Source organism: Silurus aristotelis (assembly GCF_946808225.1).
Source record: "Silurus aristotelis genome assembly, chromosome: 5".
Lineage (NCBI taxonomy): Eukaryota > Metazoa > Chordata > Actinopteri > Siluriformes > Siluridae > Silurus > Silurus aristotelis.
Window position 1 is genome coordinate 30591157 of NC_139578.1, and position 15028 is coordinate 30606184.

A 15028-nucleotide genomic window follows, 5' to 3' on the forward strand; every position below is an offset into this window, starting at 1 on the left:
TTAAAATTAAGTGTTTGGCTATTTAGGGTTAACCTTTGTTGCACTTCTCCTTTACTTGGTCAGGGAAGGAAGTTTGCCTCCGCTGTGCATGACCACAAGGGAAGCCACCCATCCAGCTGTTTCCCTGGCACTGACTGAGACTGGACTTAGACACCTATGCCCTGAGTACTACAAGTCCAGTCTCTGTGCATTGTCAACATCAGGCAAAACCCCAAAACAGCATTAGGTTTTCTCTCAACCTTCAATGCGTTTTTTGCCTGCTTCCACCATTCAAACAGGACAAATAACGCACAAACTAGCTCTGACAGACCTCCCTTTTATGTAAAAATCCATCCAAACCTGTAACAGCAGTTACAGGCCTCGTCCTGCTCTATCACATTTGTGTTGTGAGTAGTTGATCTGTTTGATCTCATTTTATTTGGTTTTGGTGAGAGGTAAAGACCTAACTTGAGAATCATCATGCTAAGCTTAGCAACTCAAGGTAGCCAAATCTTTAGGTGATCCATTAGGTTATCATGCCGCCAGCCTGATCTATCCCCCACTAGCTGTCTGAACCCGTCAGGTCAGACTGGGCATAGAATATATAATTGCCTATTATTACTATTGACCTACAGAATCTGAGCCCAGAATGGCTTTGTGATAACCTTAATGCTGCAAAGAGGGATAAAGCAATCATCTCCAACCTTGGACAGGAATCATCAGCACTGAGGATCCAATCTGAGGAGCCTCAGAAGGACCCACAGTCAGTGTTCACAGTCAGCTGGACCTGGTAATGGCAGAGACTCAAAAACAATGTAGTAAGGCAGATGGGAAAGACCCAGAGCTGCAGGATCTACAAAAGGCTCTCCGTGTAAAACAATCGACATCACCCCAATCGGCCCTCCAAGCACTGTTTTGACTGCTGATACCAACCAACTTCCCTGTTACCCATCCTGGACCACCACCTACACAGTGCTTCCAGACCACCATGATCTACCTGCCTTCTGACCACCATGATCCACCTACCAGCCGACCTTCATAGCTGTTGGCTGATTATGTTCCCCTTCATTAGGAACTCCACTCGCCAAAATGTAGGGTCTGACTAGTGTCTTTAGATTTGATGTCACAGGTATTTCTTTAAACCTTTAACATTTGCAGTTTACTCAAAGGACAAGCACCCTGGGTTACACCTCAATGTAGGGGTTTTTCGTATCACAGTGTTGTACCCCTGCACCAAAGATACAAAACAGGATAATTCCTGACCTCTCTAGCTGACTTCAATGCAGCATTAAAATAATAACTACACACACACACACACACACACACACACACACACACACACACACACACACACACCAACCACCCCGGAAGATGCAAAGCTAGAAAACCCACCTTTGCTTCTTTGGTGGACTTCACAGGGACCCTCAAATCATAAAACAATTCACTCTCGAAACGGCCCCAGTATGTCTGAGTGTGACACCCACCCCCCACATACACACACACACAGAGACACCCCACAAATGTACGGAGGGGATTGCAATTTAGTGAGAACCCATGGGTCCTGTGCCACCACTGAAGGGGTCTCATGTACAGGAGGCCAGCAATTCAGTTTTGCTGGGGTTGAGTTACAGTTGATGGGCACTCAGAGGTGGGTAAAGAGTTCTGTAAAGTCATTAGAGGAACAGGATGGAGCTCAGTTTGTTAGGTAAGAGTACAAGAAGAGTAAGGGGGTTGCATTAATCTAATAAGTGTAAGAAAGTTTGCATTGTTGAAATCTAAGATCTTTTGTGTCCTGTTGTCATGTGCTGTTTTATGACAATTGCACATGATCATGCCAGAAGAAAATTATCAATTGATGTTAATATTTTTGGAAATATGGTTTATGGAAGTCATGGTTGTGATGAGTCGTAATGTGCTTTGCTGCTGTAATGTTTCAGAGAGAGAGAGAGAGAGAGAGAGAGAGAGAGAGAGAGAGAGAGAGAGAGAGAGAGAGAGACTCTGTGAGGGTGGGCTGTAATGAGGGCACAAGGGAGGAATCTCTCGAGCATGCTCTGTGGGTATATAGGAAGTGGTAAGGCTTTAAAGCACACCACTGTTCTGTCACTCATTAGAGGGACAGGATGGAGCTCAGTCCACTTGCTGTGATGTTCTGTGAGTAAATGTTGTCTTTTGTGTCTTCATTAGAGTGAGTGTTGGGGTAAAACAATTATTTGCAGTCGGAATGGCCTGAATGATGCATTTATTGTGTAGACTTGAGCATGACTGCTCAGGTGGAGCAGCATATCCATATTTATTATATGAAGGGTTTAATTTAATGTATAAATACTACCATTAACTATGGGAGCTTAACAGGTAAAACTACAAGTAGAGCCAATTGAAAACACAGAGTTTAGAAAATCTAGTGATAGATATTGTGTTTGTGATAAGCTGTAACGTGCTTATCTGGTGTGGTGAGACTCTGGTGGTGTTTCCTGTGAACAGGCTTCAATAAAGACTTCAAAACCATGATAGTATTAGTCGGACTTGCTGAGAAAATGGCTAATAATCTACAGTAACATTTTTGCACATAATTCTCACTAGTCTTGTATACACACAAGGGCATTGAGAGGGTTAAAGGCTGAAAACGGAGACATGTTGAAAGTTGTGGTTTCCATATGTGTTCAGCAAAAGGGGATGTGAGTGATGACTGAAAGGTTGTGAAAAAAGGACAAATGTGGTAAATATGCAGGGTGCAATTTAAAAACCAGTGTGTGTGCAGTAGAGAGTGTTGAAGATAAAGTGTAAGCAGTAAATATAGGAGGTCAAAGATTTTTTGTCTGCACTGACCTATATTCATTAAATTTTTGCCCACACTTCATTAGCATTCACTAATTCCACTAAAACACACACTTCACTATCATTTTTATGTAAAATTACTCTTTGGCTTTCTGATGAATTGTTAGTGCAGCATGAAGGAGCATGTAAATCAATTAAAAGTTCATTCAATTTAATCTATTTTTTTAATCCAATGTTGACTGTGCAAGTTTTCCCTGTTTATAATGGTCTTAATTATCCAAATATTTGTTCAAGATGATAAACACAATGCTAATTCAAACCAGTATTCATTTCTAGGTAATGCATTTTAGATTTGGATTTAGATACAGCACAACTAATGCACCTTCTAGTTCATTCTAATCAGAAAGCATATGGCTCTTATCTTCAGTGGCTTAGTGAAAAGAAGCTGAAAGAAACAGCTTCTCTTCGGAAGAGAAACTTAGCTCATAGCTAAACTTGCTGCCGAAAAGGTTGTTTTATAAGGAACTCCAAAAAGCTGATGCATCTTTTGTGTCAACGATACTCTTCTTTTTGGAATAGCTACAGCTGGAGGTCAATGGATTTCTGAAAAACTTGCTCACAGAAATCAATCAATGTACCACCTGCTTGACGGAAATTACTTTGAGCTAAAGACACAGGAACTGGTCCACCACCTACTGGCCCACCACCTACTACCAATCCACCACTTTCTCTTACTTCTCCAATGACTCTTTGTTCCAGCTGTCAAACGTGACCATTTCAAACTAACATTTCACTTTTTTTAAGACTCGGATGACACAGACCCCTTGCATGAAATGGCCATAATGATACCTAAAAGCATAAAACCTTACTTTACGTGCTGGCTCTGCAGCCGCTTAAGCTCAAAAGAGAAACTCATGATAACTAGCAATCATCCGGAGAACAGCTACAGCTTTAAAATTACTATTAAATGGCCTTAAAGCATGTGCAGGTATGAGAGTTACCTGTGTATTAATAATAGATATTGTCAACGAATGCAAACAATTTGAAAACATTTAAAAACATTGAATTGCAGTAGTGGCTAGCTGTGCAAGGGGCTGAACACTGGATGCTAGACTCTTCTTCATTTGTTTAACCCTTGTAAAAAAAAATCGTAAGTGAGGTGGAGGTGAAGTGACGTGTATGTGGTGCCCAAGGCATTTGGGACCATTCCCGGAAACTTTGGAGGCCCACATTAAACGCTGCCTATTTCTTGGCTTCTGAGGGGGTCAGAGAGATCTGCCGAAGAACTAGGCGTTGTGCTCTGACTGGGGTCATCATCCTCGCTGTTGCTGTCCCTGCCTGGAGAAAAACAGAGACGCAGACGCTATGTTAGTTGGGAGCATGAGCTTCTCCTCCCCGTTGCCTTTCCATCATTCTTTTATATACACCAGTCTTCTTTAAAATAGTCATTTGATGCCACACTAATTATCCGTATATATTTCTCTACCCCGCTCTCCAATTATGTGCCGCCCAGTTTTCCACAACCCTAGTGCTGAATCGGCGCTGTCCATTCAGCACTCTGGTTTGCAGCATGTTCCTTTGTTTTTGGAGCGGGTCTGTAGCCTGTCATCATAGTACCCCCACTAGCTCTGAATCTACTGTTTGCTGGTGCACTGGTAAGTGTAGTTTTTAGGGCTTGGAATGCCAGCTCTGCCGTCTCCATCAAGGGAATATGTTCTGCTTGTCCCTTTATTGTGAGATCTGAGACAGGGGAGGCTAAAGAGAAGAAATTAGGCACCAACCATCTACTGGGTGAACCAGCCCCAGCCTCAGAGCACTTGTCTCCCACAGCTCTAGCAGCTCTTTTGTGTCAGCATGGAGTCCTTTCGCCAGCTTTGGGTAACTCCCTGTTGAAGCAGGTTATTTTTTAAGAGATGTTTTAATACTGGATCAATGTTTTGATAAGGTGAGGTGAGGTGAGGTGAGGTGAGGTGGGGTCAGTTTGCCAGGAGGTGTATCGAATTTACACCATACAATTAGCTGAATGACCCTCTACATTCTATGAAGTAGAGGTGACGTGTTTTTTGTTAAAAGCAGGATAAATAACTGTTTCAACTTCTTTCTTAACTGCACAATATTAGTGTCATTACTTGAATGGGGCAGGATTTTTGGATAGCTTTTCCATGTGTTCAATTATGTACCTAAATACATGTGTGTTTTCTTTTTTCTGTGGTGTTTTTGTTTTATTCATTTTTTGCTTTTTTTTTGTCTGTGTGTAATAACATACAAAGTCAAAAGGCATCATTACCATTCATCGTGAGAAACAAAAACCGATCAGATATCTGTGCATTTTCCTTTTATCGCTCATTGAGTGTAAGAGTATAAAGGAAGTGGTGAGGCTTTAACACATGCAACTGCAGTCAGTCGGTCATTGGAGGGACAGAATGGAGCTCAGTTCACTTGCTGTGATTGTCTGTGAGTAAATTTTCTGTTTGTGTCTTTAATAGAGTGAGTTAAGGAGTATAAAGTTGTTCATCTCTATCTGTTATGAGAAGGATTTAGTTGATATGTAACTACTCTCAGTAACTATGGTATTTTAACAGGTAAAAAGTATAAGTTGAGCAAGTTTAAAACACAAAATGTAATGTGTGTAATTGAGACAGCATTGTTGAAATCTGTACCTGATCTTCTATTTTATGGCGTCATCTGACTGGATGGTTTTTGTATCTTCAAGTAACGCAATTAGTTACTTTTTTGGGGAGTAACTCAATATTGTAATGCGTTACTTTTAAAAGTAACGTTCCCCAACACTGCTGATACATATACCTATTAATAAGGGGTCAATGCACTGTTTTTAAATTATACTGAATTTTAAAAAAAATATGAATTTTTTATGTTTTCTGTTTGCTTAGTGCTGAATTTTCTTGGAACAGTGCCACATGCTCAAGGTGAATATACACCTTTACATTTATTTGCTTGTTTATGTGTAAATGTCTGATTTGAATTGAAATCCAGACGGTTGCTTTTGTACAGCACCAGTACTAATTTGTTCATTTGTCTATGTGGCTGTACAAAAAGGAAGTTCATTATTCAGTCATTTGATTGATCAATTAATTGGTTGGTTGATTGATTGATTTATTAATCAATTAATTAGCCAAACAATAATTAAATCACAAATTTTTATGGCTTTTGACTTTATGTTCCCATTTTTAAATCAAATAATTTACACATTTAGAAAAGAATAACTTACAAAATAATCCAATTAATACAAATGTACAAAGCGTTTTATTTCTGATTCATTATAGTGCTGCAAGTTCACATCAAAGCAGCATTTCAAAGGAAACAATTGTGTGAAAGAGAAAGTTTAGCCTCTTTTAATTCTAAGGTTTTACAAATCAGGCCATAATAAAAAATCTGGTAATTAGCAGGTCTTAAAATCAGGTGAATACGAGCTTGGATGAACAACAGCACATAGCAGACTGCACTGTAACAGAGCTGTGAATAAACAAAGAAATCAAGAAATTGTGTATTTTGGGTTTTCACACAGAGATTGGTTTTATTTTTTGTCAAATACTGAAAGAGTGTAATGTCAAATTGGTTTTCTGAGTTTGGATTTATTTCATTTTAAGACCTGATAAGGACCAGATAATTTTTATGATGTCCTGACCTGCAAAACCATAGAATTCAAACAGGGTGAACATTCTTTTTGACATTACTCTTTACTTGTGTTATTATTTTAAATGTAAAATCTGTATTGTCTTGTATAGTCTAAACTAAATGTATTGTGTTATGTATGTATGCATTTTTGAGAGTCACCACAACACACTTGGCCAATAGAAATTCTTATTCTAAATCTGAACATTGCACAACAATTAGTGACTTCATTATGGGTTTTTTTAACAACTTCTACCTTTTCTATAGGGAATCTTAAAGCTGTGGTGTCCATAACACCTTCTGAACATGTATTTACTTGTGAGAAAGTTACACTTAGTTGTGACATAAATGGTGAAAAAGAGTTTGGATGGAGGTACAGCTGGTATAAGAATAACAACATCCTGCATGCACATGGCGATCGATTAAGCGCAGACAGCGCAATGCATGAGGTCAATATCAGTTGTGCTTTCCAATCTGACAGTGGTGTCTACACCTGCAGAGGACAGAAGAATGACTCTCAAAGCTCTGAGATCAGTAATACTGCTACACTGACTGTATCAGGTGAGTCAGGTTGATTAATAGTACACAGCAGAAATGTAGGAAGTAGGTAATAAAGATCATTGTGTCTTATCATCTGTCATTATCTAATTCCATAAGTAGATGTGTGACCTTTGAAAGGAACTTGTGGGTTTTAGCTGAGAATTTATTAATTTATTCATAAGGCTTAGTGATTAATGTTTTGAAATGAGAAACAGGTTTATAATGTATATATTTTAAAAATCTTGGTATTTTTATATAATTTTAAGCAATATTTTAAGGTCAATTGTCAAATTCTGGTTGCATATATGTGGTATGTTACATACAGTGGTGGACGAATTACACAATCCTGATAGTTAAGTAAAAGTTATAGATATAGTAATAAGTTATATAAGTTATAGTTATAGATACAGTAGGTAAAATTTGACTTATATATTACTCCAGTAAATGTAAAAGTGTCTATTTAAACGTTCACTTGAGTAAAAGTACAGAGGTACAGAATTATAGAAATGTACTAAGTTTCCAAAGTACTATGATTTATTACAGCTATAATGTTACAAGAATAAGGCTACAAGACTCTTTGCTAAATCGACTCAGTTTATGTAAATAGACTCTGTTACTCTCAGCTTAACTATTAATAAAATTACAGTAATGAGTCAAACACTGATACAAACAAATCAACAAAATCGCAAAAATTCAGGCATTGTGTGTTGAAGCGAGTTCAAGTCCATCATTTATTCCTCTGTAAATGTTCTGCTTGATGATAAACTGATGTTGAACTGTATGTTGGTGTAGATACCACTAAGCGCCAATCAAAACAAGTTCAAAACAGATTTGCACGCTCATCCCTGATTGGCTTCTTGCTGCCTATTCAACCAGTTTAATTTTTATCAACTCATAAATAAAAAGTAAACCACATTTCACAAAATTCAATTTTGAAATAGTAGTGAAGTAAAACTCTTTCCAAAATAGAAATACTTAAAGTACGGTGAATACAGTCAAGTACAGATACGTCAAAAAGCTACTTAAGTGACGAATTACATTTACTTCATTACTGTTTTACTTGAGTACAATAGATTTTTCTGGTATCAGTAATTTACTTCACTATTTATTTTTCGGACAACATTTTACTTTCACTCATTACATTTTTACACAAAAATCTGTACTTTCTACTTCTTACATTTTCAAAACAGACTCATTACATTAGTTTTAATCTATTTGGTAAAATTACCATTTTTTTTCCTTCTGATCACTGCACCATTTTCAGACCAGAAAGATATTTTGTCTTCCTGCTCTATGTTGAGTTTGGTTTTACGAATAATAAACATGCATTTGCATAAATCATTAATATTTGTCCATGATCATGTTGATTAGAGTATTAAAAAAATTGGAAAGTATTAATTTGAAGGTACATTTAGAAGAGCACGGTTAAATATTTTAATCGATTGATGGCCCTAATATTATTATGATGTGAGGTTCAGTTACCAGCATGACACTAAAACAGGTAGTAATAATGACTACTTTTTACTTAAGTACATTTTAGAACCCAAAGTTCTTTACTTTAACTTGAGTAAAAAAGTGTAGTCAGAACTTCAACTTTTACGAGAGTCTTTAAAACATGAGTATCTGCACTTCTACTTCTAAGTAAAGAATTCTAAGTAAAGAATGTGTGGACTTTTGCCACCTCTGCTATGAATAAATATATTATGTAACTATTAGTGTTCCATTTTATGGTCAGCTGACAGCAATGGCAGTGAATACTTTTATCAACAATAAAGACCGCCAAGCACAAACAAATCCAAATCATAACGTTCAAGTCAAAATCCAGAAACCCCGAAATCTAGATGTACAAATAGTAACAAAAATACCATTAATAAATATGAGTCAAACCAGAAATAACCAAATAATAAATCAAAATTATGTGAGCCAATGTGTTGGTGTATCTAACAAAATGACTACATCTCCATGATTTTTACCAGGACATGGAGAACATTTTTCTTATTTTGTTCCAGTAAATGGCCCTTGATAAGGTCAGGTCTTACTTAAAACAGGATCAACTTAACATAAAACATGCATAAATGCCATGTCGATAATAATAATTCATTATACAAACAATACTATATAGTAAATATTATTCATAATGTGGCGTACTGTGAGAGCAACACTGTAACACTGTCAATTGCGTGTAAAAAAAAAAAAAAGCACGTAAACCCAGGAAATTGGTACCTGCCAATATGATCTCTTGAGTCATATTCATATTTAATGAGGACTTTCTGTGTTTTTTGTAAATGTGGATAATTAGTGAATTAGTGTAATTTAGTATTTATACTCATTAATTATAAACTCTGACTGGTTTGAAGACTATATTGCCAAAAGTATTGGGTTACCTGGTTTGGAATGTGATTTTTAAACATTGCATTCCACATTTAGTCCCAATTTGCTTTTATAGTTCTGTCCACTCTTCTGGGCAGATGTTTCACTAGATTTTGGAGTGTGTTTATTAGTATTTGTGTTCATCAGACACAAGGGTGTTATGAAAGGCAGGTACTGATGTAGGTGAGGAGACCTGGGGTGCAGTCAGCGTTCACATTCATCTCAAAGGTGTTCAGTAGGGATGAGATCAGAGCTCTATAGCAGCAAGATCTTCAGATCTTCAAGGAGATCACTTTGTGCACCAGGGCATTGCCATGCTGGAACAGGATTGGGTTTCCAAGGTCAAGTGAATGCAAAATGTTATTATAGCGCCATCTAAAGACATTGTGTACAACTGAGTGCCTCCAGCTTTGTGTTAACAGTTTGGAGAAGAAACACATATGGCAGGAAAGTACAGGTGACCCATTGTGTGTGTGTGTTTGTGTGTGTGTGTGTGTGTGTGTGTGTGTGTGTGTGTGTGTGTGTGTGTGTGTGTGTGTGTGTATATATACGGATTTATGATTTCTCCTGTCAGAAACACCACAGGCAGTACTGAGTGTGACTCCACAAAGCTGGCTGACTGAAGGAGACTCGATCACTCTAAAGTGTGAGGTTACAGACTCCTCTACCAAATGGACATTCAGCTGGTACAGAGACATTCCCTACAGAGACAATAATGGCCATATTAGGTATAGAGCAGTGCTTCTGTCAGACAGCAGCAGAGGATCTGGAGGCTCCTACACTATCAGTCCTGCTGCTCTTAATCACACAGGAGTTTATTTGTGCAGAGGAGAGAGAAGAGGAGAACCAGCCTTTCACACACATTACAGCAATCTACATCCTCTATGGATCTCTGGTATAATATGATGGACATAGATGTGTAAATGTGTATTATATTTGTAAGATGGAGAAATACAGCTGTGTTAATGCTTTGTGTAAAACTCTTTATATTCACCTTTCTGGGTGAGAAATGTTGAAGGCAGATTAATTATTCGATTAATTACATTTACTACAAATGCAAGTTATGCCATATAACAGAACCCTAATAATACATATTCATTATAATATTCTGTGTTTAAGGTGAATCTCCTCCAGTGTCTCTGATCATCCGTCCCAACAGAACTCAACACTTTACTGATGACTCTCTCTCACTGAGCTGTGAGGACCAGAGTAACTCTACTGGATGGATATTAAGACAATACACACACAAATGGGGACTATTAATCTGCCCACATGCAAGATCTGTTTCAGGATCTACATGTAACATCAGCTTCCTCTCCTCAGCCCACACTGGAGTTTACTGGTGTGAGTCTGAATCTGGAGAAAACAGTAATCCTGTCAACATCACAGTTCATGGTGAGTCTTCATGTAGTGTGTTTACTGTTAAAAAGAAAGAGAAAGAATGTTTCATGTTCAACACACTGGCAAAATTAGAGAAAATTCACCAAAGTATCATGTCAAACGATTGAATTGTATGATAAAATAAAAATCTTTTTTTTAAAACCCATTGTGACTTAATGTGTCAAAATCAGCATCTTCTCCCAGTTGAAATCAATTATTTAAGAATATTAATGAAAGTCTTTGTACAATATGCTATGCCCACATGCTGTTGTCTGCCTGTAAATGTATTTGATGTATTACTGTATTGTGATAAAAAAAATAAAAACATTGTTGGATGGTACATAAAAGTTCTAATTGTTTTGAACATTGTATATTGTATTCTGTTTCAGGAACATCACATGGACAAACTTCATTCTCAGTGCTCATGCCGATCAGTAAGGTAGTGACGTTCTCTCTGTATGTTCTGGTCACCATCATACTGCTGGTCAAATGTTACAGGGCTCGAGGTAAGAACTTTTTTCAGTGCGTCTCTACATTTTACATTATTGGTTGGTACAGGAAAGACGTACCTTTTTACCTCAGGACAGGTATGAAACCTATTTGACAGGGCAGTGGTGGTTACTGATCATAAGGTTGGGGGTTCAAGCCCCAGCACCAACAAGATACCACTGTTGGGCCCCTGGAGCAAGATATTTAACACTATCTGCACCAGGGGTGCTGTATCATGGTTTCTAACACCACTGGGATATGCAAAGAAAGAATTTCACTGTGATGTAATGTACAGTGACAACTAAAATGCCCATTTACCATTAAAACACACTTTGCAATCAGATATCGAAAAAAATTGAGAACCAAAGAACTGTTACTTAAATATGTACTGCTTTGGCTTCTTGTGTTCTTCATCCATCTGAGGCAAACTGCAGTTTGATTTTGCTAGGATAAGGTTTCAGCTGATGAGTTGTGATCCGTGATGAGATGTCCGCCAGCCAACTGAGAGAGCTCACAATAAGGGTGTCACCAACAACCCCAAGTTACCCCTCTTTTCTAGGTCTTTACATTATTCAAAGAGTGCTAGAGACTCTGTTCGGACATTAAGTGGAAGTTTGCTCTACTACCTTGATGTCAGAATGGAGAAAAGTATGTATGTCCTCCTTGTACCCTGGGAGATAATGGGACCAGTCGAGACAAGTTACTTTTGCGTTACTTGTATCTCTTTCACGCCTTACAGGTGTAACAGGTGTAATATAGATAATTGGCATTAAGAAATAAGTTATATTAGAGCATGTGTGGGCTGCACACCGGTGATGTGGAGGGAGAACATACCTTTCGCTGTCAACTCATAAAACTTCGTGCAATTCCGTAAATATGACCTCGTCCTCATCTACATCATTCTCTGCTTCATCATCAGCTTGAAACATTCCGAACACTTTTACAAAGTTTGGGCTTTTATCAGTGACCGTGGCAGTTTATCTTCCCACAAAGAGCAAATGAGCTGTAAATCTTTTACATGTGTCTCCCACAGAAAACTTTTATTCTGAGCAGTCCATAGATCTGCAGTGGTGGAAAGTCGGCAAAAGTTTTCTATATTTCTGTCTCCATTTCCATATATGCAACATTGCATAATGTTGCATATATTCAACATTATACACACACACACACACACACATACATACACACACATCTGTAGTGCTGTGCTTTGCATGCAAATGTTTTTTTTTTTTGTGGTATTTTTTGCAGTTGACAAGAGCTTTTCCCCAACACATAATCTACACTTAACCATTATTCCTTTCTCCTTTTCCTCCACTATTTCAAAATAATAAGAACACTTCCATCACAGTAATGTAATTCTCTGGTTTGCCATCTCCGCTTCTGACCAGCTTCTGTTCCCGCGGCTCGCACGTATGAGTGCGCGATTCTACGTGACTACGTTCATTTTAATTCAGTATTTATTTTTTTATGCAAAATAATTTAACTGAAAAGTAACTCGCATTACTTTTTTTAAAAAGTAACTCAGATATTAATGTGTAAATGTATAAAGTAACGCGCTACTTTACTCGTTACTCCAGAAAAGTAATATTATTACGTAACGCACGTTACTTGTAAAGCTTTACCCCCAACACTGTTCTGTTATGTATCAGTAAATAAGTGCATTAACATGCATAGCCAGGATGAAACACTGAGCTGGAAGCCTAGAACTAGGACTAAAACATAGCAAAGATAGGTTAAATGTACACATGACAAATGCTTTAATTAGTTTGCCAAATCATCGAAACTTTCAAAACGTACAAATTTGAGGTTTGTAACAAGGTTGTTAAATACAAATATGGTGGAGTCAAATGCATTGTGGTTGCTTGTCTGCCTGGAATGAAGTTTCAATTAAACAACTGAGATTTTTCTTTTTTTTTTTTTTTTTTTTACAGTTCGTACTGAAGACAGAGGCAAGAATGTCATAGAAGAGTGAGTTCATCTAAGAAAATGAACTGGTGTAAACTGCTGGATTTTTCCTAAGGTATATATGTGTAAAGTATATATATATATATATATAAATAACTGCTATGAAAATTAACTCGTTAATTATAAAAACATAACGCATTAGCGCCAAAATTCATCTTAACAGCAATAATTTTATCAACATGTGATACATGCAGCGTGCATTTCTGTTTTTATTAAAATTAATATAAAAGAGGCGAAATTAAAACCTGCAGCGCAACATATGTTTATTCACAACGTCCTTTCTTTACTCAGATATAAACAAACTAAATTAACACCTTAATAAATTATCTTTAATCAGTAAACATTTGTTTTACTTACGCGCCAAGTCTCGAATCAGCACCAAAATCCACCATGATGCAACACGATTAACCCTCTGAGGGTCGACAAACTCCGAAATGAACTTAAATGACTTTTTGATCTTTTGGTCACAACACAACACAACACAACACAACACAACACAACACAACACAACACAACACAACACACAGGGGGCGCTCTCTGCTGTCCCTGTCATCTCTTTTCACAGACTGATAAATAAAACAACCTGAATCTCACTGAATACTTACTTACTTAGAAGAAATGTTTACTTTTAAATAAACAAATGTTATCTGATTATGTATTTGTATGAAAGTTAGAAGCGGTACAGTTTCTCCGTACTCTTTTTTTGTCTTGTATAACATTTTCAGAAGTATTTTGTCGTCATGCACTTTGTTTGGTTTTACTATTAATAAACATCAAATTTTGTAAAGTCATTCATATTTGTCCATGCCCATGTTGATTCAAGTATTAAAAAGTATTTAATATATTTATATATTTATATTAAACAGTATAATTTTTTCTGTCAGTGCAAAGTCCTACATAATCGAAAGTAGCCTGAAAAAATAGTCGAAAATAAGTAAAAAATAATAAAATAATAAATACAATTTGTGTTTAACTGAAAACCCAAACAAAGTCTGCTTATGTCTGCTACTGGAAAGAGTAATTCCCAATTTGACCTGTACAGAACCAAAATCAATTTCATTGGTGTGCAATGTTGTGAGCAAACTTGAGATGTGTTTTCATTTTTGTGTTTATATTCATTTCAATTCTATTTACTTGTACTTGTATGCAAATTTTTATCAACAAAATGTTTACAATTAATAGATAGGATTTGTTATTTTCTATATTAATATACAAGTGGTCCATTTTGTAATTATTTGTAGATGGCCTTATAACCCCTCCCAAACTGATGAGCAGCAACATGGCTGTTCTCTGAGGTCATGGCTGATGTTCTTAAAAGCATAATATAGAGACACACTTGAGTGGTTTGGGAATCTAGTGCTGTAATATTTGAATGTTTTTGATCTTCTTAGGTAATTCTTCAAATCAATTTATACAATTTGTCTACTATGAATATTTAACTAGTTTGTGTGACTTCTTTCCATACTCTTTCCCCATATTGTCATGCTGTAACTGCCATATCTTTATTATAAATGCTCACATACTGTATGTACCAAGAATAATAATAAAAGTACAGCTTTCAATGTTTTTGTAAATCTCAATAAACTTGGGAAATCTTTCATGCACAACTTAGTGTCTGTGTGATTGATATCTCCAGGCCTGCAGTGTGAGAACACTTGAAATCTGTTACTAAACAGGAAGTCATGGTTGAACAATGAACAAAAATTGTTATTATTGTAAAAACGTACCTTAAATATATTTTACTGATCTGAAGTCAGTGGGGTGCAAATATTCAGACCAAATATATATATTTAAGAAAGATTCTTTTTGTTTGTATGTGTTTGGTTTACAATTGGTTGATGTTCCTGAAAGCAGATTATTATTATTATTATTTCCTTTAACAAAAGATCCTTAGGTT

At 36.7% G+C, this 15028-nt stretch overlaps 1 protein-coding gene across 2 annotated transcripts in view; it reads left to right on the plus strand.

Annotated features, from left to right (window-relative positions):
* The window catches only part of LOC310726770 (Fc receptor-like protein 5), a 314771-nt gene that overhangs the window by 63371 nt on the left and 236372 nt on the right, over positions 1-15028 (plus strand). For both annotated transcript variants that reach the window (XM_083542627.1, XM_083542628.1), the window contains exon 5: positions 10417-10692. In XM_083542627.1, coding sequence (XP_083398753.1) covers positions 10417-10692 — 276 coding nt within the window. The remainder of the gene's footprint in view (positions 1-10416; positions 10693-15028) is intronic.